General features: G+C 38.3%; 2 protein-coding genes across 2 annotated transcripts in view; both read right to left on the bottom strand.

Moving 5' to 3' along the window:
* LOC149817922 (uncharacterized) overlaps positions 1-19,896 on the bottom strand; it is a 61,535-nt gene extending 41,639 nt beyond the window's left edge. The window contains exons 1-2 of the mRNA XM_089985248.1: positions 19,698-19,896; positions 19,474-19,600 (exon numbers count right to left, since the gene is read on the bottom strand). Of these exons, the coding sequence (XP_089841374.1) occupies positions 19,474-19,539 (66 nt within the window). The 5' untranslated portion in view covers positions 19,540-19,600; positions 19,698-19,896. The remainder of the gene's footprint in view (positions 1-19,473; positions 19,601-19,697) is intronic.
* An 831-nt stretch (positions 19,897-20,727) lies between these two features.
* On the bottom strand, positions 20,728-22,945 carry LOC149817921 (uncharacterized). The gene is made up of 3 exons (XM_089986117.1): positions 22,699-22,945; positions 21,047-21,093; positions 20,728-20,931 (listed from the first exon to the last, which is right to left on the bottom strand). Exons 1-3 carry the CDS (start codon positions 22,943-22,945, stop codon positions 20,728-20,730), a joined length of 498 nt encoding a protein of 165 aa, XP_089842243.1.
* Positions 22,946-24,161: the final 1,216 nt, after the last annotated feature.

Here is a 24,161-nt window from a genome sequence, read left to right as displayed (position 1 = left end):
GGAACATAGGACATCCCGTAGTGATCAGTCCAATCAACCCAAGTCGCGTTTCCCAACCAGGGGAGCGAGCTCCCCTGGGAAAGAAGACTCAAAATCCACCCCTAGAGTCGACCCTAGCAAGCCCGATCAGTCCGGACCCACGTACCACACCAGATCCAAAGGTAAGCCCAGTGAGTCTACCATTCGTTGTTTTAGGTGTCAAGAGTTAGGTCATGTTGCGTCCAAGTGCCCCACTGTGTGCAAGAACACCCATCTCGTAAAGGGCATTGTAGAGTCAGCGTCTGATAGTGAGAGCGAGGGTGAGTCGCTTGTTGAGGGGGATGACGAGATGAAAATCGTAGAGTTCGATGGCAGCATCAAAAATTTGTTAACCATCCATCATGTTTTGACCACATCCCGAGAGTCGGCCCCGACAAAATGGTTGCGGAATAATATTTTTAGAACCCGGTGCAACTGTGAGGGGCGCGTGTGTGATGTTATCATTAATACCGGGGCATGCGAGAATATGGTGTCCGAGAGTGTCGTGTCCACCTTAAACCTAAAAACGGAAAACTTGTTCCAACCTTATAAGATGACATGGTTCAAGAAAGGGAACGAGGTACCTATCACCCTGCGTTGTCTAGTTCGATTCTCCATGGGGGAGCATTACCACGATGAACTGTGGTGTGATGTGGCCCCTATGAGTTCGTGTCACATCCTTTTGGGACGTCCCTGGCAGTTTGATCGTAAGACCATCCATGATGGTTGTAGGAACACGTACACATTTATCTTTAAGAGTCATAAGATAGTTCTTCTTCCCACAAAGGAGACCGGTTTTTTCCGGCTTGCGGGCCTATTTTACCGGTCTTACCTCCTTGAACTGCCTGAAGATTGGCACGTTCCGCCTATCTTCCATGTGTCTGATCTATATGCTTATTGTAGAGACAACAAGTCGTCAGAGCCGACTTCTTCCCAACCAGGGGAGAATGATGCAGAGCAGGACCGGGCCCAGTTTACACAGAGTGACCCGAGCGGGTCCATGGGTCTGGACTCCCATGGGACGAACGATCGGACCCAAACAATGGATCCGATCGTGAGTCTGGTGCCCCAGCGCAAGGACGTGGTGCCCTACGTACCTATTCAAGGCGAGCTCAGGTTGGAAGCAACACTGCACAGTGCCAATGCCTCGATCCACCAGCAGCAACGGGTACAACGGCAACGAGTTGTCTCGGGTCCAAGGATTGGACCCGAGACCCAGATCCGGCCAGGCATTATTAATACCCTGCCTAGGGTTTCGTGAAGGACAGAGAACATTAAAATCGTAGCAGTAGTTCTTTTTTTTCTTTCGACAGTTTCTTTTCTTTTGACATTCTTTTATTCCATTGGCTTGCGTTGTTTGTTTTTACGCCCTGTTAGTTCTTCTTTCCAATTGTTCTCATCGACTGTTTAATTGAGGCTCCATTGAAATAAAGAAAACCAGACAGCACCACGTTTTGGGTGGTTGTCTTTCCACTTGTTATTGCACGTTGCACAATTGGAAGGATAGTGACAACCATTTCAGCGAACTGGATCGTCACAGCCGACCTCCCTCGACTGCATCAATAGTCTAGTTAGTTTGTAATTAGGATTAGGTTGTCTTTTTACTTTTTACTTCTTTTTGGACTTATAGTGCTTTTTGACCAAGTCAAAAAACACTTGTATCATTTGATTCGTTGGACCCCCAATGGCTCTATTAAGAGCCCTTGGGAGTCCAACGACTCCCTCTTGGCTCCCTATTGTGAGCATTATAAATATAGGGTAAACCCCCTTTGTATAAGATACTTTTTGTGTGGACTTTATCCCACTTTAGTGAGAAATATTTTTCACTCTTTTGTGTGTGCACTCTTTTGAGTATTTTGGTTGTTGTAAGTGTGTTGTATGAACCATTGTGTTCATTGTGAAAGATCGTTTGTGAGCTTCTTTTTGAAGTTCCGTTCGTGAGCTTCCTCTTCTTACATGGTATCAGAGCGGCGGTTGTGATCAAGTCATTTATCTCGATGCATTGGGAAGTGTGCCACTCAAGTTTTGAAGAAAAGACGTTCTTCATCAAGTATATATAAAGTGTGATCAAGCAACGCTTGGAGGTGTGTTTGTATCTATCATTCGTGGTAGAGTATATCTCATTTCTCTACTCTTATTATTTTTCTTTCTTCTCCTTATTAAAACCTTGTAAAATGGATAACAATGATAATGTCACCATTAAACCCATCAAGCTTAATGATTCAAACTACGTCACATGGGCTTCAATTATGAAGCACCTCATATGGGAAAAGGGGTTGTGGGGATTACTAGATGGAACCGACTCGAAACCTAAACTAATCCTCACAAAGATCGAAAGTAAGAAAGAAATACCTTTTACGGAGGCAGAAAAGACTATAGTCATTACCATTTACGAGAAAAAGTGGAAAGAATAGAGAATGGGACACACCAAGATTATATCTTGGCTCATAAGTAATGTGGATATAAAAAAATGTTCAAGTCTTGCAAAGTTTGAACATGCAAATGACACTTGGGACTACCTTAAGAGAATGTATTCTCTTAAAGACATTGCACATGTGTGCAATCTACAACATCAAGTTCGGAATATGGTTCAAGGGGACAAAAGCATTAAAGAATACTAAAATGGCTTGTCCGAGTTATGGAAGAGTTAGCCCTTCTTGAACCAAAGTGGCATTGTCCACGAAACATTGAACTCCGCCAAAATCAAATGAATGCGGAGCACTTTTTTTAAGCTACCAGGTTCATTCTTCTTCATCGAGGAAAGGTTTCTTTAATTGAAGATATGATAGAAGAATTGAGCATGGAGGAAAATCGGCTCAAAAGTAGAATTGTCAAAAGTGATAATGACTCGATTCTAGCCGTACCTAGACCGAGGAATCATGTTTGCACTTACAAACCTCCAAACTATGGAAGAACGAATGACGGAAATGATTTTGAGAAGAAAAAAGTAATTTGTTACTACTGTCGTGAGTCAGGACATGTAAAAACTTACTGTCCAAAACTGAAGAAACTATATGAAAAGAAGGTTGCCTCTATCGGACCTCCACAAGAATCCAATGAATCTTTTATTGAAAGCATGTCTCTAGCACAACTAGTGGAGGCACTTCAACCACTGCTCAAGGGAGCGTCTTCCTCTACTGGAGCCGCGGTTTCTTCCATTAGCACCTCAGATCCAAGTAAATCTCTTTGGCTTCTCGAATTAGGTGTTTCTTTTCATATGACCCCAAATATTAATGTTTTATCTAAATGTCATAATTCAAATAGGTCAAATGTGTTTACTGTTGATGGAACATCTCTTGAAATTAAAGGAATAAAAAATTTTGAAAACTCTAAAAGGTTTTGTATTCCACAAATTAGATATATTCCTAAACTCAATTTAAACATTTTATCTGTTTCACAATTAACTGACCATGGATGTAATGTTTTTTTTCTCCTCGTAAATGTCGAGTGCAGGATCACCAGTCAGGGAAGCTGGAAGGCCATAGAAAATGAGGCATGTACTACATGAATTTTTTGGATATACCTAAGAATACATTATTTTGTAGTGTTCAAAATGTTGACTTAGACTTATGGCACAAGAGACTTGAGCACCCTAGTGTATCCAAGCTCCAATTATTTCCAAAGTCGGAAAAATTTTGTAATTTTGAGACTTTTAAATGTGAAAAGTGTATTCTGGGCAAAATAAAAAAACTATCATTTCAAGAGAGAACATTTGTCTCTTCTCGACCACTAGAATTAATACACTCAAATGTGTGGGGCCCCGCACCTATTAGCTCAGTAGGTAGCTTCATTTATTATGTAATTTTCGTAGATGACTTCACAAGACACACTTGGATCTATTTTCTTAAACACAAATCTGAAGTGTTTTCACACTTTCAAATATTTCATGAGTTAGTTAAAAATCAATTCAAAGATGATATTTCAATTTTTCGCATTGATTCAGAGGAAGAATTTTTGTCCAAAAAATTTAAGTATTAAACTTGCATGGCATTATACATCAAAAAGCATGCCCGTATACTCCTCAACAAAACGGGTTAGCAGAAAGAAAGCATAGGCACATCATAGAAACAACAAGAACCTTACTTATCATACATCAAGTACCAAAGGTTTTTTGGGTCGAAGCCACGTTAACCGTAGTTTATCTTATCAACAGGATGCCATCATCTTCCTTAAACAATATATCTCTAGTTGAAAAACTTTTTAAACAAATCTCATATTACTCCAGGTTAAAAGTTTTTGGGTGCAAATGTTTTGTTTTTTCAAACAAAAATGATAAATTCTCTCCTCGTGCTATTTCATGTGCTTTTTTAAGATATGCAAGTCATCAAAAAGGCTATAGATGCTTTTGATCTCAAAACTAGAAAATTGCACGTCTTAAGAAATGTATCCTTATTGGAAAAAGAAAGTTTTTTTGAAAACGTGAACTCTAAGGAAATAGATGAATATTCTTTTATATTGGATCTAGTTCCAAAATTTCTTGAAGATGATAACGCAATGAATCCAAAAGAACAACTCAATATGACAAATTCAGAAGCTCTTAATTCTTCTGATTGCATTCAGTACTCTAGGCGAGGTAATTTAGAGACACCTTGTGCTTTCGAAAAATACACTTAAGAACAGGAACAATTACACACTAGAAAGTCATCGAGAGTCTCTAAAGTTCCCAGAAAATTTGTGTCGTACGAGTCTTTTTCACCAAAGTATCAAGCCTATATTGCATTAATACATTCCTATATAGAACCCTCTAACTATGATACAGCAAAAGAACAATCTGAATGAGTCGAAGCAATGTCCGTAGAATTAAGAGTCTATCGTATGTAGGTGGGTGTACAAAGTAAAAACCAAAAGTGATGGCACTCTTGAAAGGTTTAAGGCTTCTTTAGTTGCCAAAGGCTCTTCCCAAGAATATGGAATAGATTATGAAGAAACATTTGCTCCAATTGTTAGAATGACCACAGTTAGGATCCTGATAGCCCTAGTATCTTCAAAAAAATGGCATATATATCAAATGGATGTTAAAAACGCATTCCTCAATGGAAACCTAGTTGAAGAAGTATATATGGAACCAGCACCTGGTACTAATATTCCCAAAGGAAAGGCCCTTCGATTAAACAAAGCTTTATATGGACTTAAGCAAACCCCGAAAGCTTGGTATGATAAATTTAGCCAAGTTATGATTGCTTTTGGTTTTCAATTTTGTCTTACTGACACTGCGTTGTTTATTAAGAATTCTAATGCAGGTATCATCATTCTTCTTTTCTGTGTAGACGACATGATCATCACTAGAAGTGACAAGCAGGGAGTTGCTAATATTAAAAAATTTCTCAAAACACATTTTGAAATGAGTGATTTGGGTTTTAAAAAAAATCTTGGCATAGAAGTTGCTTATTCTTCCAGAGGCTATTTGTTGACTCAGTCTAAACTTGCCTTGGATATTATTGGCAGGTCTGGTATCTCGGACGAAAAGAAAGTTGACACACCTGAAGTTGTAAACATCAAAATGAAGATTGATGATGAAGAACCACTTGAAAATCCAACACCTTACAGACAACTTGTTGAGGCATTGTCTTACCTCTCTATTACCAGACCTGACATTGCACATGTTGTCCACACAGCGAGTCAATTTTAGCATGCTCCTATCACTGTTCATATGGGAGTTATGTTACGCATTATTCAATATATCAAAACATCAGTTTTTCGAAGATTTTTTTTATTTGTTTCTTTCTCCTTTGATTTAACTGTTTATACTGATGCAGATTGGGGAGGTAATCCCAATGATCGACACTCAACTACTGGATTTTGTGTGTTTTTAGGTGAATCATTGATTTCATGGAGATGTAAAAAGCAACAGAAAGTCTCTCTCTCATCAACTGAAGCCGAATATAGAGCGATGGCTATAACCACTATGGAAGTGGTCTGGCTAAGGCGTCTGCTTCATGACATGGGTGTTGAAAGTACAGGAGCATCAAGACTATGTTGTGATAACAAAAGTTCTATTTATATTGCTAGCAACCGGACATTCCACGAACGCACCAAGCATATCGAAATGGATTGTCACAAAGTACGAGAGGAGCTCCTACATGGCACCATTGATCTACCATATGTTACCTCAGAATATCAAATGGCAGATTTCTTTACCAAACCTCGCGTTGCTCCTCGATTTCACTTTCTCTTGAACAAACTTTCGGCTATTCAACAGTAAGTTTGAGGGGGAGTGTTAAAATGTAATAAACATTTGTAACATATTTAGTTAGTTATTCTAGTTGCATAGTCTAGTTAGTTTCTAATTAGGATTAGGTTGCTTTTTGCTTTTTAGACTTTTTGGACTTTAGTGCTTTTTGACCAAGTCAAAAAGCACTTGTATCATTAGAGTTGTTGGACTCCCAACGGCTCTATTAAGAGTCGTTGGGAGTCCAACGACTCCCTCTTGGCTCCCTATTGTGAGCATTATAAATATGGAGTAAAACCCCCTTGTATAAGATACTTTTTGTGTGGACTTTATCCCACTTTAATGAGAAATATTTTTCACTCTTTTGTGTGTGCACTCTTTTGAGTATTTCGGTTGTTGTAAGTGTGTTGTATGAACCATTGTGTTCATTGTGAAAGATCGTTTGTGAGCTTCTTTTTGAAGTTCCGTTCGTGAGCTTCCTCTTCTTATATATGTATCTCTATATCTATATAGATATAGATATATATATATATACAATAAGGATACAATTTAACATGTACACCACTGAAGGATTTTTGTAACGGGACACAGTCGGACATGGAACAGGAGGCTCAAGAGAGACAGACTCCAATGGAAAGGAAGGAACAGGAAGAGCGAAAGAATCACCTTGACTAGCATTTAATGGAGGAGACGTACTAGAAAAATAAGGGATGGACTCAAAAAATGAAACATCCACACTGACATAATCTCTCTGGGATATAGGATCATAACAACGATATCCTTTTTTGTGCTTGAGATACCCAACAAAAATGCATTTTATAAACTAAGGGGACAATTTATCTCGGTTGGGACCAAGTTTATGAACAAAGCACACGCAGCCAAATACCCTTGGAGAGATGGAAAAAAAAAGAGCTTCAGGACTAAGAATTTGAACGGGAATGTGATCCATTATAGAGGTTGAAGGCATACGGTTTATTAGATATCCCGCAGTTAGGACTGCATCTCCCCAGTAGGACAGAGGCATGTTAGACTGAATCATGAGACAACGGGCAACATTTAGAATTTGTCTATGCCTGCGCTCAACTACTCCATTCTGTTGCGAGGTATGAGGACAGGAAGTCTTAGGTTGGATTCCAAAGTTTTTGTAAAATTGAAATAATTCAGAAGATTTGAATTCAAGAGCATTGTCAGTGCGAACAACTTTGACACAAGAATTAAATTGAGTTTTTATTTCAATAATCAAGGATTTGAGAATAATGGGGGCTTCAGCCCTTTCTTTTAACAAGAACACCCAAGATAATCTGAAAAAATCATCTACAATGACTAAATAATAACGACTAAAAATTCTACTTGGACCCCAAACATTAACATGAAGAAGATCAAACAAATTTTGACTCGAAGGACTCTAACTAGACGGAAATGAACTCCTGTGATGCTTCACACAACAAGGTAGTGGAAGGAGAGATATGAGAAATGACTCTACACAGTTTAAACAATGGGAGATGACCAAGACGATGATGCCAAAGTAGCGGACAGGAAGAGGACTCAATTGCTGAATGAACAGATCCAACCGGTTGGTGTAGATAATAAACTCCACCTTCCTCATAGCCTCCACCAATCCTCTTTCCCGTTAGCAAGTCCTGAAAAGTACAACAGGCAGGATCAAATATTACTCTACAATTCAATTCTTTGGCAACACGACTAACAGATAACAAATTTTGAGAAAATGAAGGGGCATGAAGAACATTTGATAGCTGAAGAGTAGGGGAGATAGAAATATTTCCCTGGCCAACAATGGGAGAGGAACTTCCATCAACAAGAACTACCTTTTTATGGTTAGCAACAGTTTAAATTTGAAAAATCACATGAATTTCCACACAAATGTCTAGATGCCCCTGAATCAATAATCTACCTACTACCTTGACAAGATAATTCATCACCTGCAGAACATGCAACATCAGCCACGGGGGAACTAGATGGACGATGAGCCAGCAACTCATCATACTCAGCACAAGTAAGTGTAACCGAATCACTAGGAGGAGCAGAGAGAGACTCAAGTTTGGCAACTTGTGTCGTAGGAACAACTTTAGCTGAAGATGTGGGAGGTCGTCCATGCTTGTCAAAGCATCTATCTTCTAAATGCCCAAATCTCCCGTAGTAGGTACACTGGAGCTTGCATCTTCCTCCTGTGCCTCGACCACATCCACGACCTCATGTATTAGGAGTAAAACCTCGGCCTCGACCATAGGAAACAGACAGAGCTGAGGTTTGTGATTCCGATTGGGATGAAGGAAGGGACATGGCAAGCTTGCTCAACCGATTATATGTCTCAGCAAGAGTGGGAACATCTGAGCCCGTCAACATCTGAACTTTGGCAACTGAGAATTCAGCTGACAAGCCAGAAAGGAATTGTGCGACCATGGTGTGCTCCTGGTGAAGTTTCTGCTTATCACAGCACAATAGTCTATGTGCATTTAGTCTCTCAAAAGTTGCTTTCACAGAGGCATAGTACTAGGCTAGAGTTTGCTCTCCTTGCTGCAATTGATAGATCTCCTGCTCCACTTGAAGAATACAATTGACATTAGTTTCTTGTGAGTAAGTATCTCGCAAATTGTCTCACATTTGTTTTGCAGTCGTGTAATAAATAAGCTCATCAACTATGTGAGGTTGAACACTATTCATAATCCAGGACATGACGATATCATTGTCCTCTTCCCATGTAGCATACTTTCCAGTTTTATCTTTAGGCTCACTTTCCAACAAAATATGCTTTATGTGATGCCCAGAGACAAACATCATGAATGTACAAGATCATCTAGCATAGTTGGTCTCGTCGAACTTTACGGATGATCCATATGAAAAGGGATTTGCAAAGGCTTTATAATCAGTCATTGTTTCAGTCTTCAGGTTTGAATTCTGTGTTTCAACCATGAAATTAGATAATGGATCTATTTCAAAACGTAGGCACTACCACACGCAGACATAGCCTGCTGAAAACTCAGATATGATGTGTGCACCAACCACCGACTATGAATCTGACCAGATTTTAATCACTGATCAAATCTGATATACACAACCAACGACTGTAAATCTGACTAGATTTTAGGCATGCTGCTCAGATCCGAATCTTGCAAATCTAACTTGAATAGGACCACACCAGAAAACATCCATGGTTGCGACAAACTGTATTCCACAACCGCAACACCCAATATCAAATCTGAATCATCCAGATAAGATCTGATCTAATCCACGACTACAACCTTGCAGGCTACCAAGATCGTGACTCGACTGCACCATGAGGAAAACTTCAGGCCTCTGCGACGTTCACACTACCACCATCGACAGGATCTGACGTTGGATCCAAGACAGTCTGGTCATCATGAAGAAGACGTGATCCAGACTGCAACTTGGGTCTGATGTCAGATAGGAAATCGAGAATCTCCCTGCTCCCACACACAAACATAGTCGTTGTAGACGCTATGAGCGACCGGATCTGTGTTTGTGCTGAAGGAGGAAGAGAGGATCGTTCAGATCAGACGCCTAGAGCTGCATCCTGCTCTGATACCATGTTGAAGTCAGCAAAGTAGGAATCGTTAATTCACATTAGGTCTAATCTCTCTTAAATAGAGATTAGACAAGAATAGATTATTTACAATAATACCCTTTGCTCCAAATAAAATAAACAAGAGAGACCCAGCCTATTAAATAGTTACAAAACTACCCTTAATGCATATGTATATATATGGTGATTGCTTCTCAACACTCTTTTTGCTTTCTTGTCCTAGTTGTCGTTGGCTTCTTCTTGTCCCCATCATCGGAGGCGCGTGCAAGCTTGGAGAAAGATCGCTTCTTCTCAACCCCTCTATCGGAAGCGAACCGCAAGGTATGTTTCTTCTCCCCCATCTTGTTATTTGATTCGTAGCTAGGTAGATTTATCATTAAAACCATAAAAAAATATAATATAATATAGTTTCTATTTGTTTTAGAGCAAATCAGTTCTTGTTTGATCATTTTAGTTAGCGCAGTTTAAAAATCTAATTTTCAGCAATAGTTAATTCATAGGTTTGTGTTTTTTTTTGTTGTTCCTTTTGTATTTTGCATTTTTTTTTAGTTTAGATCACGTACAGCGTGAAATCGTTAAAACGGGCCTCGAACGATCTGCATGATTAACGTTCTCACGCTGATCGTTGTGGACGTATTTGCCTAACCGTGTAAAGGTGAGTTCGTATGATCAGCTAATCGTGATCAAGCTGCAGCATTGACGATGATCTGCGTGATTTTCTAATCATGCAGCATTCCGTTTGATCAACGACAATCATATCACACAGTCCAACGTGATTGCTTGGCGTAGATCCGCAGCTTTTTGATCTGAACCAGCACCTTATAGTCTGCTGAAGTTAGTATACATACAAAATTAAAAATATCTCGCTGAAGTCCTAGCAGACCACGTGCTGCAGATCGCTGATGCAGTAGCACAAACAGTGTGAAAACGCTGTTGACGTTTCTTAGGAAATTCACGTCAATCACGTTGTTCAGCGTGACTGACGCTGATTGGTGTTCATGGTCTGCATAGATATTGTTGCGTACGTGATTTAGTTAGTTTACATTATTTCTTTTTTGTAGTTGTAGTTAATTAGTTCTGCTTTAGTATATGTTTTTATTTATTGTTTAGTCATAAAATAATTCAGCATTAGCTATTTGTTTAGCTTAATTTTAGTTTAAATTAAGTAGATTAGTAATTTTTGCTTAGTTAGTTTTGAATCCACGTTCTTTTAATTTAGTTAGAATTAGATTAAGTTGATTTGTATTTAGTTAGATTCAATTAGTTTGTTAATTTGTCTAGCTTGATCTAACGTTTTCTCTTCTTGAATTCAAGTAGTTAGTTTATTAAATAGTTTGTTACAAGTTTTCAGTTTGTTCCAAGTTGTTATTAGTCTGTTCTATTAGGTGGTTAAAAGTTTGTTATAGTTAGTCTTACTTTTTTATTCTTGTTTCTTTTTTTTTAATAGAACTAACATTAGTTTTAGGAATAGTGTCTTTGTTTGTTTTGTGTTTGTTTTTGTTTTTGTTTTTTTGTGTGTTTTGCAGGGAAGCCTTTGTGTGTGCGAAGAGCCCTCAAAAAGAGTCCTCAAAAGAGCAATAGGAATAAAATACTAGTAGTCTGTTGGTTCAACTGAAGCAATGCATTGCAAAGGGACCAGACCACAAGCAAAGAAGACCTTTTTTCTTTTCTTTTAGTTTTAGGGTCATTTATTTTTAAGTTAAAATTGTAATAAGGCTTGCTATTCTTTGAGCCCTCCGCAAAGGGTCGCACATTTAATTTATTTATTTATTTTTATTCAAGGCAATAAAGTTCATCTTTGTATGGAGTACAAAAGAATTTAAACTCATTCACTGAGTTCGACCCGGACTTCACCACTTGTGTGAGCCGGTTTTTATAATTTGATGCACGGTTTACACAGGCAATTTTATTGAAAAAAAATATCTTTTAAAAATACTTTATCAAAAAGTTGCATCACAAGTATATCGAAATTGATGTCTATTTTGTCCATGAAAAAGTAGAGAGAAGTTTGTGTATTCAGAAGCTATCTTCAAAGGATCAAATTGCAAATGTTCTAACTAGTGTTGTTAAAAGCGTGCTTCGCCTTGAGGCGAGGCCCTCTGCACCTCAAGGCGTCGGCCTAAGGCATGCTTCATCAATAAAGCATTTTTTTAATATTTATTTTAGATTTTTTAGTATTTATTTTAGATTTTCTATTTCTTATTGCTTTTTGCTTCATCAATAAAGCATTTATTTATTTATTTGCATTTTTAGATATTTTTTATATTTTAATCCATAGTTTTTTTTCTAAGTTATATAATCAGTTTCATGTTAATCTCTCATATTTTTTAGTATTTATTTTAGATTTTTTAGTATTTTATTTTAGATTTTCTATTTCTTATTACTTGTTGCTTCATCAATAAAGCATTTTTTTATTTATTTGTATTTTTAGATATTTTTTTATAGTTTTTTTAAGTTTTCAAAAAAAAAATTTAGGCTTACGCTTTATGATCAGTTTCTCAGTTACTTTTACATGTTAATCTCATATTTTTCAGTATTTATTTTAAATTTTCTATTTCTTATTGCTTGTTTCTTCATCAATAAAGCATTTTTTTATTTATAATTTTAGATATTTTTTTATAGTTTTTTTAAGTTTTCAAAAAAAACTTGAGGCTTACGCTTTATGCCTCGCCTCAGTTTTTGGTGGAGCGCCTGGCTATGCCTTAACGCTTTTCACAACATTGGTTCTAACTAAACCTCTATCGGTTGCTCATTTCCAATTGATGAGGTCCAAGCTCAATGTCACTTTCAGGACATTCCACTTGAGGGAGGCTGTTAAAGATCAAAAAGGGGGTCATCACTGAAAAGATGTATTCGGGTCTCGAGTCAGGGCCCAGACCCGAATATCGTAATCATGTGTTATAAACATGTGTTATATTATCTCATTAATGGCACATTTGTAATTGTTTTGTATTGTAAAAGGGTATTTTGGTACCCTAAACTCTTTGTATCACTAACAGCATATAATGAGAGGTTCAATAGCTGATTCCTGTATTGGGAATTAGGTTTTTCTCAGCAGCTCCTTCTCTCTCTCTGTTCTTCACTCTCCACGCATGATGAAGCTCTTGGTTTTATGAAATCTAACATGGTATCAGAGCCACGCTAGAGTTAGATCTGGGATTGCTTCCAAAAGGTATGTCTAAAAAAAAAGATTGATTAGCCTCACAAGTCAGAAAATCGATTTTGTTATCTCTTCTTCCTCGTGCCTGCACTTTTCTCTTTCTCTCTACTGTGCCTCTCTACTGTAACGACCCTGATCTAATCTGATCAGATTCACATTTGATCACGTCTTCCACCCATCGATAGTTTCTGCGTGATCCTCTTTTTCTTTTCTTAATCTCAGTTTGTTTTAAATCAACCTGTTAATCAGAATCAAATCGGATCAGGTGATAGGATGTCTATCAACCTCGTTTTCTCCCTGTTGATCAGATCTGATCAGATTCAGATCTGACTCCATCTGTCGTTTGATATTTTTATTATCTTTACCCTTGAATGTGTTAAATCAAATTGGGTCTGAGATTCATTTACGTGTTTCTCCTAAATTTTCGTACTCTGTGATTGCCTTCCTTCAAATCTGGATAGTTACATATCTGAATTCAATAGTACATCTAAGTTGGATATCAGATTTGGTTTTATTTTCAGGTTTTTCTCTTGATTATTGTTATTGTTCTCGACATAGCCCGATACAGTTATTCTGAAAAAGGGGGAAAGAAGTTCCAGTTATTTTTTTTTTTGCCATCTGCGTGACTACTCTGTCAGTAACAGCAAAAAAAAAAGTAAGAGACTGCGGGAATTCCCTTGGAGTTGAAATTTGTCTTTCTATATACCGGTTTCTTTGCCATCATCGGGCTCTGTGCTAGACACATTCTCCTTATTCCTATCATAAAACATGGATTCTTTTCCTTCTCAGTCTCGTCTTTCTTCAAGCTTCCTTAGCCAACTCGTGTCTGAAAAATTAAACAATTCTAATTTTCTGACTTGGAAGAGGCAAATTATTCCTTTCATTAGGAGTCAAGATCTTTCTAGACATCTGGATGGATTTGTTCCAGTTCCTCCAAAGTTTATATCACTTGAAGAAAAGGACAATAAAGGAGCATCTACCACAGTATATGTTAGAAATCCAGATTTTGTGGCTTGGATGAAAAGAGACCAGGCGCCAGTTGCTTACATTACCTCTACATTGTCACAAGAAGTGCTTGTGGCAATTCCAGATGACTGCACTGCCATGCAACTTTGGGACATACTAGTTCAGACATATTCACAGGTTTCTCAGGCCAGGATTGTATTTCTTAAAAGGGAATTTCAGATGTTAAGAAAGGACTCCATGACTATCATGGAATACTTAAACAAAATGAAGATCATCACATATCAATTAATAGTGGTTGGGTGTATAATGACTGATAAAGATATGGTACAACAAACTCTGAGTGGATTGGGGCCTCACTATCATATGATTGTTACTTCCTTATTGTGTCTACCTGATCTGCCTAGATTTGAAGATCTGCGTGCTAAACTACTTCAATATGGGATGAACTTGAAAGGGTTTTCTGAAGAATCACATATGCATACAGGGATGCAAGAGGTCCTTGCCACAGGGGTAGTCTATGGATGAAGACGAGGAAATTATGTTGTTAATGGAAGAGGAGGACAAGGAAGAAGTGGACAAGGAGGCTGTGGACTATACCTACACCCAACATACATCCTAACTCACAGCGACAGAGGCCAATTTCTACTTGTTTTCTATGTAATAAAAGGGGGCACATCAAAGCTAATTGTTGGTTTAATCCCTTAAATAAAGGAAAAGCAGCACATACTGGAGCAAAGAGAGGAACAGATAACACAAAGGCCAGCGGAGAAGTAAAAGAATTGTTATTGTCAGCCCTAGCAGGATTAAACCTGAAACAGAATGAGAAAGGTACTTGGTATGTGGACTCTGGGGCAGCGACTCATGTTACTGGCGATGCAGGTAAGCTCATAAACCTTGTTTCTTACATTGGTAGAAATAGTATAGTCACTGGGGATGGATCTCATCATTCTATCTCTCATATTGGAAATTCTGTTATACCCATGACAAAGTCCTCTCTCAGTCTTTCAAAAGTTCTCTATGCTCCCAACATCAAGAAAAATATTGTTTTTGTTTCCAAGCTTATTGATGATGCCAATGCTTCAGTTGAATTTACTCTTTCTTCTGTTCTTGTCAAGGATCTCTGCACGAGGGAGACGTTCGCTAAAGGAAAATGACAAGGCAATACGTATGTTTTTCAAGAAGATCCTCCCTCTCGTGCCCGCTCTGTTGGCCCAAACCTGAAGCTCTCCTCATCGTTGTCCTCAGTGGTTCCTACAGTGTCTCTAAATCCAATAAGCCAAATCTTTGGCATGGTCGTTTAGGTCATTGCAGTAGTAATTTCATTGAGAAGCTTGTTTTAAATAACCTCATCCCCAAGTCTAGTTTAGGAATAAATGTCAATGACAACAAATGTTCTAGTTGTCTCTTATGTAAGAGTCATGTTTTACCTTTTCATTCTATCAATAAAAGAGCTTCAAGACCTTTTGAGATTATATGTTCTGATGTTTGGGGGCCTGCCCCAGTTGCTTCTTTATCTGGAACTAGATATTACCTTATATTTGTTGACAGTTATTTTCATTATACTTGGATTTTCTTTATGAAACACAAGTCTGAGACCTTCAAGTTGTTTCAAAATTTTCACACCTTTGTCAAGAATCAATTTTCTGAAAACATTCTTTGTTTCCAATGTGATGGAGGAGGTGAATTCTCTTCAAGTGATTTTACTAATTTTCTTCAAAGTAATGGAATAAAGAGAAGGGTGTTTTGCCCTCGTACACCTCAGCAAAATGGAATTGCTGAAAGGAAGCATCACCATATTGTCGAGAGTGCAATGAGTATGATACATGATAGTAATCTTCCGATTACTCTATGGACAGAAGCCTTTCATTCAGCAGTTCATATGATAAATCGATTACCCATGACTATTCTGGAGAACAAATCTCCTTATTTTTCCCTATTTGAAGTTCAGCCCAACTATCAGGATTTGTGCGTGTTTGGTTGTGTATGTTATGTTCATATTGACAGTTCAATGAGACATAAGTTTCAGGACAAGGCCTTGAAGTACAGGTTTGTGGGATATGCAGATAATTATAAAGGATACAGGTGTTATGATCCCATGAGCAATCGCATCAAAATATCAAGAAATGTTGCCTTCGATGAATTGAATTTTGATCATCGACACATTCCTCCTTCTGAATCAAATTCCAAAGTTGAGGTCTATCATCCTTGGTTGAATTCTGAGCTTTTCTCTGGTACTAGTGATATTTGTTCTTCAGGTTGTGATCAAAAGGATAAAGGATCTATGTCTGCTGATAGGTTGATTGCACAGGAGAGTACAGAGCCATCTTTGGGTCCAGAAAGGTATAAAGGTCTTGTTTATACCTGACGAGAAAGGGATGCACCCCCTATCTTTAATCAGGAAATGGATACACCTTTTATATCTACTAGTAGACCCACCCGCTCTCGTCATCCGATAGAAAGATGGGTCAGTTATGAAAACTTTTCACTGGACTTTCAACTTTTTCTAACTGCCTTGAGCAAGGAAGATGAGCCCACAACATTTTCTCAAGCAGCAAATTCTAAAAGATTGATTGAAGCAATGAATGAAGAAATGGGGTTCTACATGAATGTGGTATCTGCGATGTTGTTCCCAGACCACCTGACAGAAATGTAGTTGGGTCAAAATGGGTGTACAAAATAAAGTAAAAACCGGATGGAACTATAGAACGGTACAAGGCGAGACTTGCAGCAAAAGGTTTTACATAGAAGCAAGAACAGGATTATGATAAGACCTTTAGTCCAGTTGTGAAAATGGGGACAATCAGAGTCATAATATCTTTAGTTGTTGAACATCAGTGGACAATTAGTCAACTTGATGTAAAAAATGCTTTTCTCCATGGAAATTTGAAGGAAGAAGTATACATGGAACAACCCACTGGCTACGCAGAAGGAAATCCTACTAAATACGTATGCAAATTAAAAAGAGCGATATACGGATTAAAGCTGGCATCTTGTTCCTAGTTTGATAGTTTCTCTTTTGAAATACAAAAATATGGTTTTAGGCGATCTCTCCTTGACCATTCTCTGTTTATATTCAAGAACCAAGATGTGGTTACTCTGTTGTTAATATATGTGGATGATATTATCATCACAGGTAATTCCAAAGTTCATATTAAGAAGGTCAAACATCTCTTGAATCAGAGATTTAAAATGAAGGATCTTGAGAAACTGTGATACTTCCTTGGAGTTGAAGTTGACAGTGCTTCTGAAGGGATGACTCTCACCCAACATAAGTACACTATTGATGTTCTCAATAAGGCAGGTATGAAAGATTGCAAACCCTTGGGAACTCCTAGCATCCTTCACCAGAAACTCAGTTCTCAAGATGGAGATCTATATGAGAATCCTACAAAATATCGTAGCATAATAGGCATGTTGCAATATCTTACTTTCACTAGACCGGATATTGTTTACTCAGTAAATCAGGTCTCTCAGCTCATGCATGAGTCGCGTGAAGGACATATGGAAGCAGTTAAACGGATACTTCGGTACTTGAAGGGAACGGTTGGCGATGGACTTTTGTACAGAAAAAAGGACCAATGAGCAAACTGAACATGAAATTATTGTCTATACTGATGCCGATTGGGCGGGTGATCCAGATGAACGCAGATCTGTATCTGGCTACTGTGTGTTTGTTGGGATGAATTTGGTATCCTGGAGTAGTAAGAAACAAAAGGTTGTTGCTAGATCAAGTATAGAAGTCGAGTATAGGTCAATGGCAGCCGCTACTGCTGAAGCTACTTGGATTAGGCACTTGCTGACAGAAGTGGGAGAATCGATCTCTCGATCCCTCCTTTTATGCAATAATCAAAGTGCCATCAATATGTCCTTTAATCCCATTTATCACAGTCGGGCCAAACACATCGAAATAGATAAACATTTTGTGAGACAAAAGGTAGAAGCCTGAATTTGTACGGACTACTGATCAAGTGGCTGATATATTCACAAAAGGATTGACTAAAGACAGGTTTTGGATGTTAAAAGGCAAAGTTGTTCATGGTTCAAAACAGAGTTACCAGTCGAGGAAGCGGGAAGCGATACGGGAAGCGAGGCACTTTCAAAAATTTAGGAAGCGGGGAAGCGGGGGACCACTTAGAAGAAAATTCTGAACCGTCTCGGAAGCGACCTAGGAAGCGAACCGGAAGCGACCTAGGAAGCGAACCGGAAGCGAGGGGGAAGCGAAAAAAATGAAAAAAATGGAGAAGCGTGGGGGAAGCATGGGGGAAACGTGGGGGAAGCGCGCTTCCCAAAAAAGGGGGACGCTTCCCCTCACACTTCGGAAGCGCGACCTTTTGCCTAGGCGCTTCCGGTAACTCTGGTTCAAAACCATGCACAACTTGAGGGAGGGTGAAAATATGTATTCGGGTCTCGGGTCAGGGCCCAGACCCGAATATCGTAATCATGTGTTATAAACATGTGTTATATTATCTCATTAATGGCACATATGTAATTTTTTTGTATTGTAAAAGGGTATTTTGGTACCCTAAACTCTTTGTATCACTAACAACATATAATGAGAGGTTCAATAGCCGATTTCTGTATTGGGAATTAGGTTTTTCTGAGCAGCTCCTTCTCTCTCTCTGTTCTTCACTCTCCACGCATGATGAAGCTCTTGGTTTTATGAAATCTAACAATCACCCCTAATGAGAAGACCCATGTTAGTTCTAACTAAACCTCTATTAGTTGCTCATTTCCAATTGATGAGGTCCAAGCTCAATGTCACTTTCAGGACATTCCGCTTGAGGGAGGCTGTTAAAGATCAAAGGGTGGTCGTCACCCCTAATGAAAAGACCCATCTAGAAGACCAAAGTCGTTATAACTCTAAGGAGATTAGAGACAGCTGAACAAGGAAACCAGCCAAAAGTTGATGGTGATAAGGATCCTATCCACATGAAGAAGGAAACTCCTTGCATACCAAGGAATCCTAATGTAAATAAACTTTCTAAATCAGCTGGACTTTACAATGTAATTAAGAGAGGAAGTCTTCCTCTCCAAGCTGTAAAAAATCTTCTATAAATATAAAGCCTCTCTCTTGTTGAGTGTGAAGAGAGAGAGAGAGGTAACCATGGACGTAGACCCCCTCAGAACCATGTTAAAAATGTGTGAGTTGAGTTCTTATTTTGCTTGATTGCTGCGCACAACTGATCTTTTAGAATCAAACACATGAATCAAATGTCAGATTAGGGAGCCAACTGAAATAATGGCCCACAATTTCTAGCAACATAAAATGTCTATTTTAGATGGCCATAACTGTCTCCATAGCCCCCTAAATTTATTTCTGCTATGTCTAGTGCAGTATCAGTCATAACCGTGCTGTCTAATGCATGTGAACCCATGTCCGCATTACATAGGTTTGCAGAAACTAGGCACTTGGAATCTTGAACTGAAGGGAAAACTCTTCAACAGAAACAAATGCAATGGTGAGGAAAATGCAATAGGAACTTCCTTTGAATACAAGAAATGGGGAAAAAATGTAATGGTGAGAAAATAACCAACATAGCAAATATTGTATCATTAGTTTGATTAATAAGAAAGAAAATATAGAAGCAAAATTTGCACCTTTAGAGGTTTTTCAGGGAGATGTTCACTGTCTGTGTACTGGCCAACAAGTCTTGACACAGCCATGGCCAAGTCTTTCTCTCTTAGAATGCAAGTTGCTTGAAAAGGGAGAATACAATGGCATCAGCTGTAGCAAAGGCAAATATAGACATATTAGCACATATTGTCAACATATATATATATATACAGAACCTCTTTTTGAACATATGAAAACATCTAATAACCTTTCATGTCTGAATCCAAGTAGGGAAGTGTCAGCAACAACGAGAACAAAAATAGACTAGACAGTAAAATATCTCATATACAAGCATTTCCACCCATTTCCATGAATCCATTCATCATCATCATCATCATCATCATCATCATCATCATCATCATCATCATCATCATCATCATTATGATGCCTTATTCCAAACTACATGGGGTCATCTTTATAAGTCCTATTTCTCCATTCCTTCCTATCTAGAGCTATAACTTCGATCACTTAACAATTCTTCAAATCAACTCTAATTGCCTCCTTCCATATCTTCAACTGTCTTCCTCTTTTCCTAAGCATCTATGCCCACATGCAAGAGATTGAAATGCCTGACAAGCATTTTGTTATAAAATGCTTATGAACACATTATATAGATCATATTATTTCCCAAATGCAACAACTTAACACAAGCGATAAATGCCAACATATGATGATAATTTACACATTAAAGTCATTGCCATCACATGTACTGGATCAGAATACCTATTGTATAATAAGGAAACCTAAAGAACTGACTTAGCAGAATGATACTCCAAGTGCCGCGACTGAAGCTCCTGGATTCCATATATAGGCATTTTTACTTTACAGGTTCAGGCTTGGCCTCATCTAAGTAAGAAGGAATTTATGCAAATTCAGAGAACAAAGGAATACTGAAGTTCAAAAGTTTTCTGAAAAGAATTACTTACAGTGATGGTTTTTGATCTCCAGAATCTAGAGAGTGGAAAATATCTGATAAAATGGCAATGTTTTGAACATGTACAGATCTAGGGATTGTAAAGAGAAGTAAACTGCTCCTAGTTAGCTTCACAAGTGAGAGAGAAAATATTTTCAGCACTTGAACATGCACTAGCATCCATTGAACTCTCACTCAAGGAATTGCCTGTTATCGGAATTAATAGTCATAAGAACATGGCCCATATATTTAGGCTCTTTCAAAGGAAAAGGTCTGAATTTTTGTTTTAGCTTTCTAAGTCCAATTCCAATACTAGAAGTTTCTATCAAAAGATTATCCAGAAGATAATATGAGCCCAACACTGAATACAGCAATCAAAACAATCTGCCTCCTTGATTCCAGCATCATTGGAATCTTCAGCTAGCCTTTCTTCACAAGGCTTGCACAATTTCCGTTTTTTTGGACCTAAATTTATGTCAGGTGACAACTGACCCTTTAAACTGTAGGTGCTGTTCTTTGAACTGATATGCTGCAACAATTAACAACTTTGTCACTAACACTTTGTTTAAATTCAACCCATACCTGATATCAAATAGAAGAGCATGAACTGCTAAAAAATAAAGGAAAGCAAAATTTCTGCAAACCTTTTCAAGGATGGCAATGGCTTCCTTTGTGGCACTTTTCTCTCGTTCTGGATGTAATAACACATTATCAAATGCCACTCATTTACCAAATAAAATGTGAAAAAAGAATATCATCAAGCAAAAACAAGTATTCTCCGGCTGTATATTAAAGTGAGCATATAATATAGAAGAGATAAATCATTAAATATATTAGTTCCTGGTGACAAACACTTTCAGTTGAGCAGACAGTGAAGAAAGTGGACAGACAAGAACCAACAACAAAAGAAGAGGACAATTGATGCATTGGTTCTTATACAAAGAACAGTTTACACTCTACATCCCAACTTATGAGTTGGAGGACTCCCAACTTGATTGAACGTCCCACCCAAGCCTAAAAAACTAGTGAGCTAGTCATCCAAGTTCTAATTTGGACAGACCCTCAAATATTGGGCAGGTAAAAATGGCATGATCTAGAAGTAGCATTCCAAATCAATGTTGTTAGAATCAGTTTTTGAACACACAATTTTTTTTTAAAGCCCAAATTGATCGGAATCAAGTCAAATTGAATTGGTCTTTTAAAAACAACTTAAAATATACATATATAGAGAGAGAGAGAGTGAGAGATGGGAGTCTGTTATGTCGGACGTGCAGCTGCTGATGGCATGCGCGTTAAGGAAAAAACACCCTTTAGCGGTGGTCGTGACCTCCGCTAAAGGGTGTTTTTCCACCCAGAGAATTAGTGGCAGTCACTAATTCACTCAGATGACCGTTGAGCGCTCCGATGTTTTGGGGTCCACTGTTACGCCCAATCGTGTGTGTATATATATAAGCCCATTCAGGCTGAATCAGCTCAATTCAGCTGCATCGAACCTGAATTGGCTGATTCTATAGGGGGTCTGAATTGGCCCCTGCAGTGAATAAAAAGGGGCCGATTCCCTTAGACTCTGATAACAGTGTTCCAAACAACTAGATTGCACAAAAAGGCACATCAAATATAACAAATTCCCACATGACTGACGTCAGTGGAACTCATCGAATCACTCCAAATCATATGCAGCATGTTTACAATTCCAATGAGAAGAGTTCAATCCACAAACCATATTGAAATAATCAATCAACAAAGTTCAAACAACATCCATTAACGAGACAAACTTATAGTTATTAACAACGCTAGTAAACCATGAGATCAAAATTGTCTAACGAAAACACGGATCTCCAAACTCCCACAAAGACTAACATTAATAGTTCGCGAAAGAAAAAACACATCTAAATATTTCAGTTTCATTATAGAGGAACAATCAAGCTAAGAAAACAAGCAAGCAAGAAAGCAACAAAACAACCAGCCATCACCTCCTTGTTATTTATTTAAGCAGCTAATGGATTTCCTCAAGACGTTCTCACTCAGGAATTCTTGGTTTCTAACAAATCGAACACGAAAAGTTTCTTGGTGCATATTCAACGACCGCAAACAGAAAAAACTCAGGCAATTCCATTAAGTTCTGCGGTTTCTAAAGTCTAAAACAACAATTTCACTAACACCACCAAATCCAAACTTTGACGATCCATACCCACATTCCAATAACAACAAAATCACGATAAATCACACGATCTCACATATATCCTAATGTTTCTTTTTCTATATTCACCAGCCAAGAGAGAGAGGTGGGTCGTACTGATGGTGCACGTGATGAGAAACCCAGAATAAGAGTGATGGAGAATCGCAGCGGGAGCGTCGTAGTCGAATCGAGGGATGCTAAGCACCGACGAGTGTTGATCCCACGGCGTCATTTCCTCCGTTCCCGAGGAATCCCTTTCCCTGGTCACCCCCTTTTCGCAGTAAACGTTTTCCCCCGCTTCCTTCGTTTCTTCAGAAGTGGTTTCCCCCGTCGCCTTCTTCTCATGGGAGTCGTTTTCCGCCATTTTCTTCCTTTCGCTTCAAACCGTTTCCCTCCCCTCTTCTATTCGGATTGCACTTCTATTCGGATTGCACAACCTTTCCAAGCGTAAATGAGTACGCCAATGAAACACTTGATGAACCTTCAATTCGATGAAAATGCTTAAACATTGTCACTATATTGCAGACAGAGACAATATTCCCAGCAACCAAATGCAAAAAATGAAATTGAAAAATGTTAATAATTAAAAGAGAAAAAAAGTGAGAATTGGCATGTATTTTGTCTATTTTATTGTCCTTGCATGGGACCTACTGTCAAAAGTAGAAGCAGGTCATATGGTTATATCCCCCCCCCCCCCCCCCAAGCACCTAGGTGAGTGTTCTCGGGTATGAATGAGTGTCACACATGTAAGCACATAGGGTGCATTTTCCCGTGTGTGTCGGCATCACTTAGCATCGGAGTCCGATTTGTTTGCAAAGACTTAATTACTCTTTCCCGCCATTAGCGCCATGAAATGATGTTTTGAGTAAAGGACAAAAATGTCATCCCGCCAAAATCATCATCGTTTTCGCCCTAATGAATAAACGATTTTGCTTTAACAGGAGCTCCTTGCAATACGCCGCCCTAAACATTTTGGCTCACCCTTTGACGATGCATCATTTGCTGTAACAGGAGCTCCCTTTGACGATGCAACCTTTGACGTCGTTTGCTGACGCCGGAGCACCCCTTTTCGTCGTCTACTATCGTCGGAGCATAGTCGGAGCACCGTTGCTAGCATCGGTTGCATCTACCTTCTAGGTGTTTTTCCTCCACTGTCGGATTAACAAAACTTATGTCTTTTAAGTGAGTTTTGTTTAAGGTTTCATTATGTAAACAAATCAATTTTCGTTATGTAAATCTGAATGCTAAATCTTACAATTGGTTATACTATTCTTGCTAAATAACACCTGTTTTCATACTGAAACAAATCGATTTGTACTTATCCACCTTCTGGGCGTCAAAAAATAGTTAGCACGATTTGTTCTTATGAAGGCTAAACATTACAACGATATGTACTTATTAGGTCTAAATTTTTACAATGATTTATAAGTTTTAATTTAACAATGATTTATATATTTAATGCAGTAGTGATTTGTTCGGTGCAACAATGATTTATATGTTTCAAGCATTGGCGATTTAGCAGATTTATGATTCATGATTTATACATTTAAAGCAGTCATGATTTATACATTTAATGCAGT

Source organism: Nuphar pumila, chromosome 13 (assembly GCF_984573655.1).
Source record: "Nuphar pumila chromosome 13, dmNupPumi1.hap1.1, whole genome shotgun sequence".
Classification (NCBI taxonomy): domain Eukaryota; kingdom Viridiplantae; phylum Streptophyta; class Magnoliopsida; order Nymphaeales; family Nymphaeaceae; genus Nuphar; species Nuphar pumila.
The sequence above is the reverse complement of the archived record's forward strand: the minus strand, read 5'-3'. Positions and strand labels throughout refer to the sequence as shown.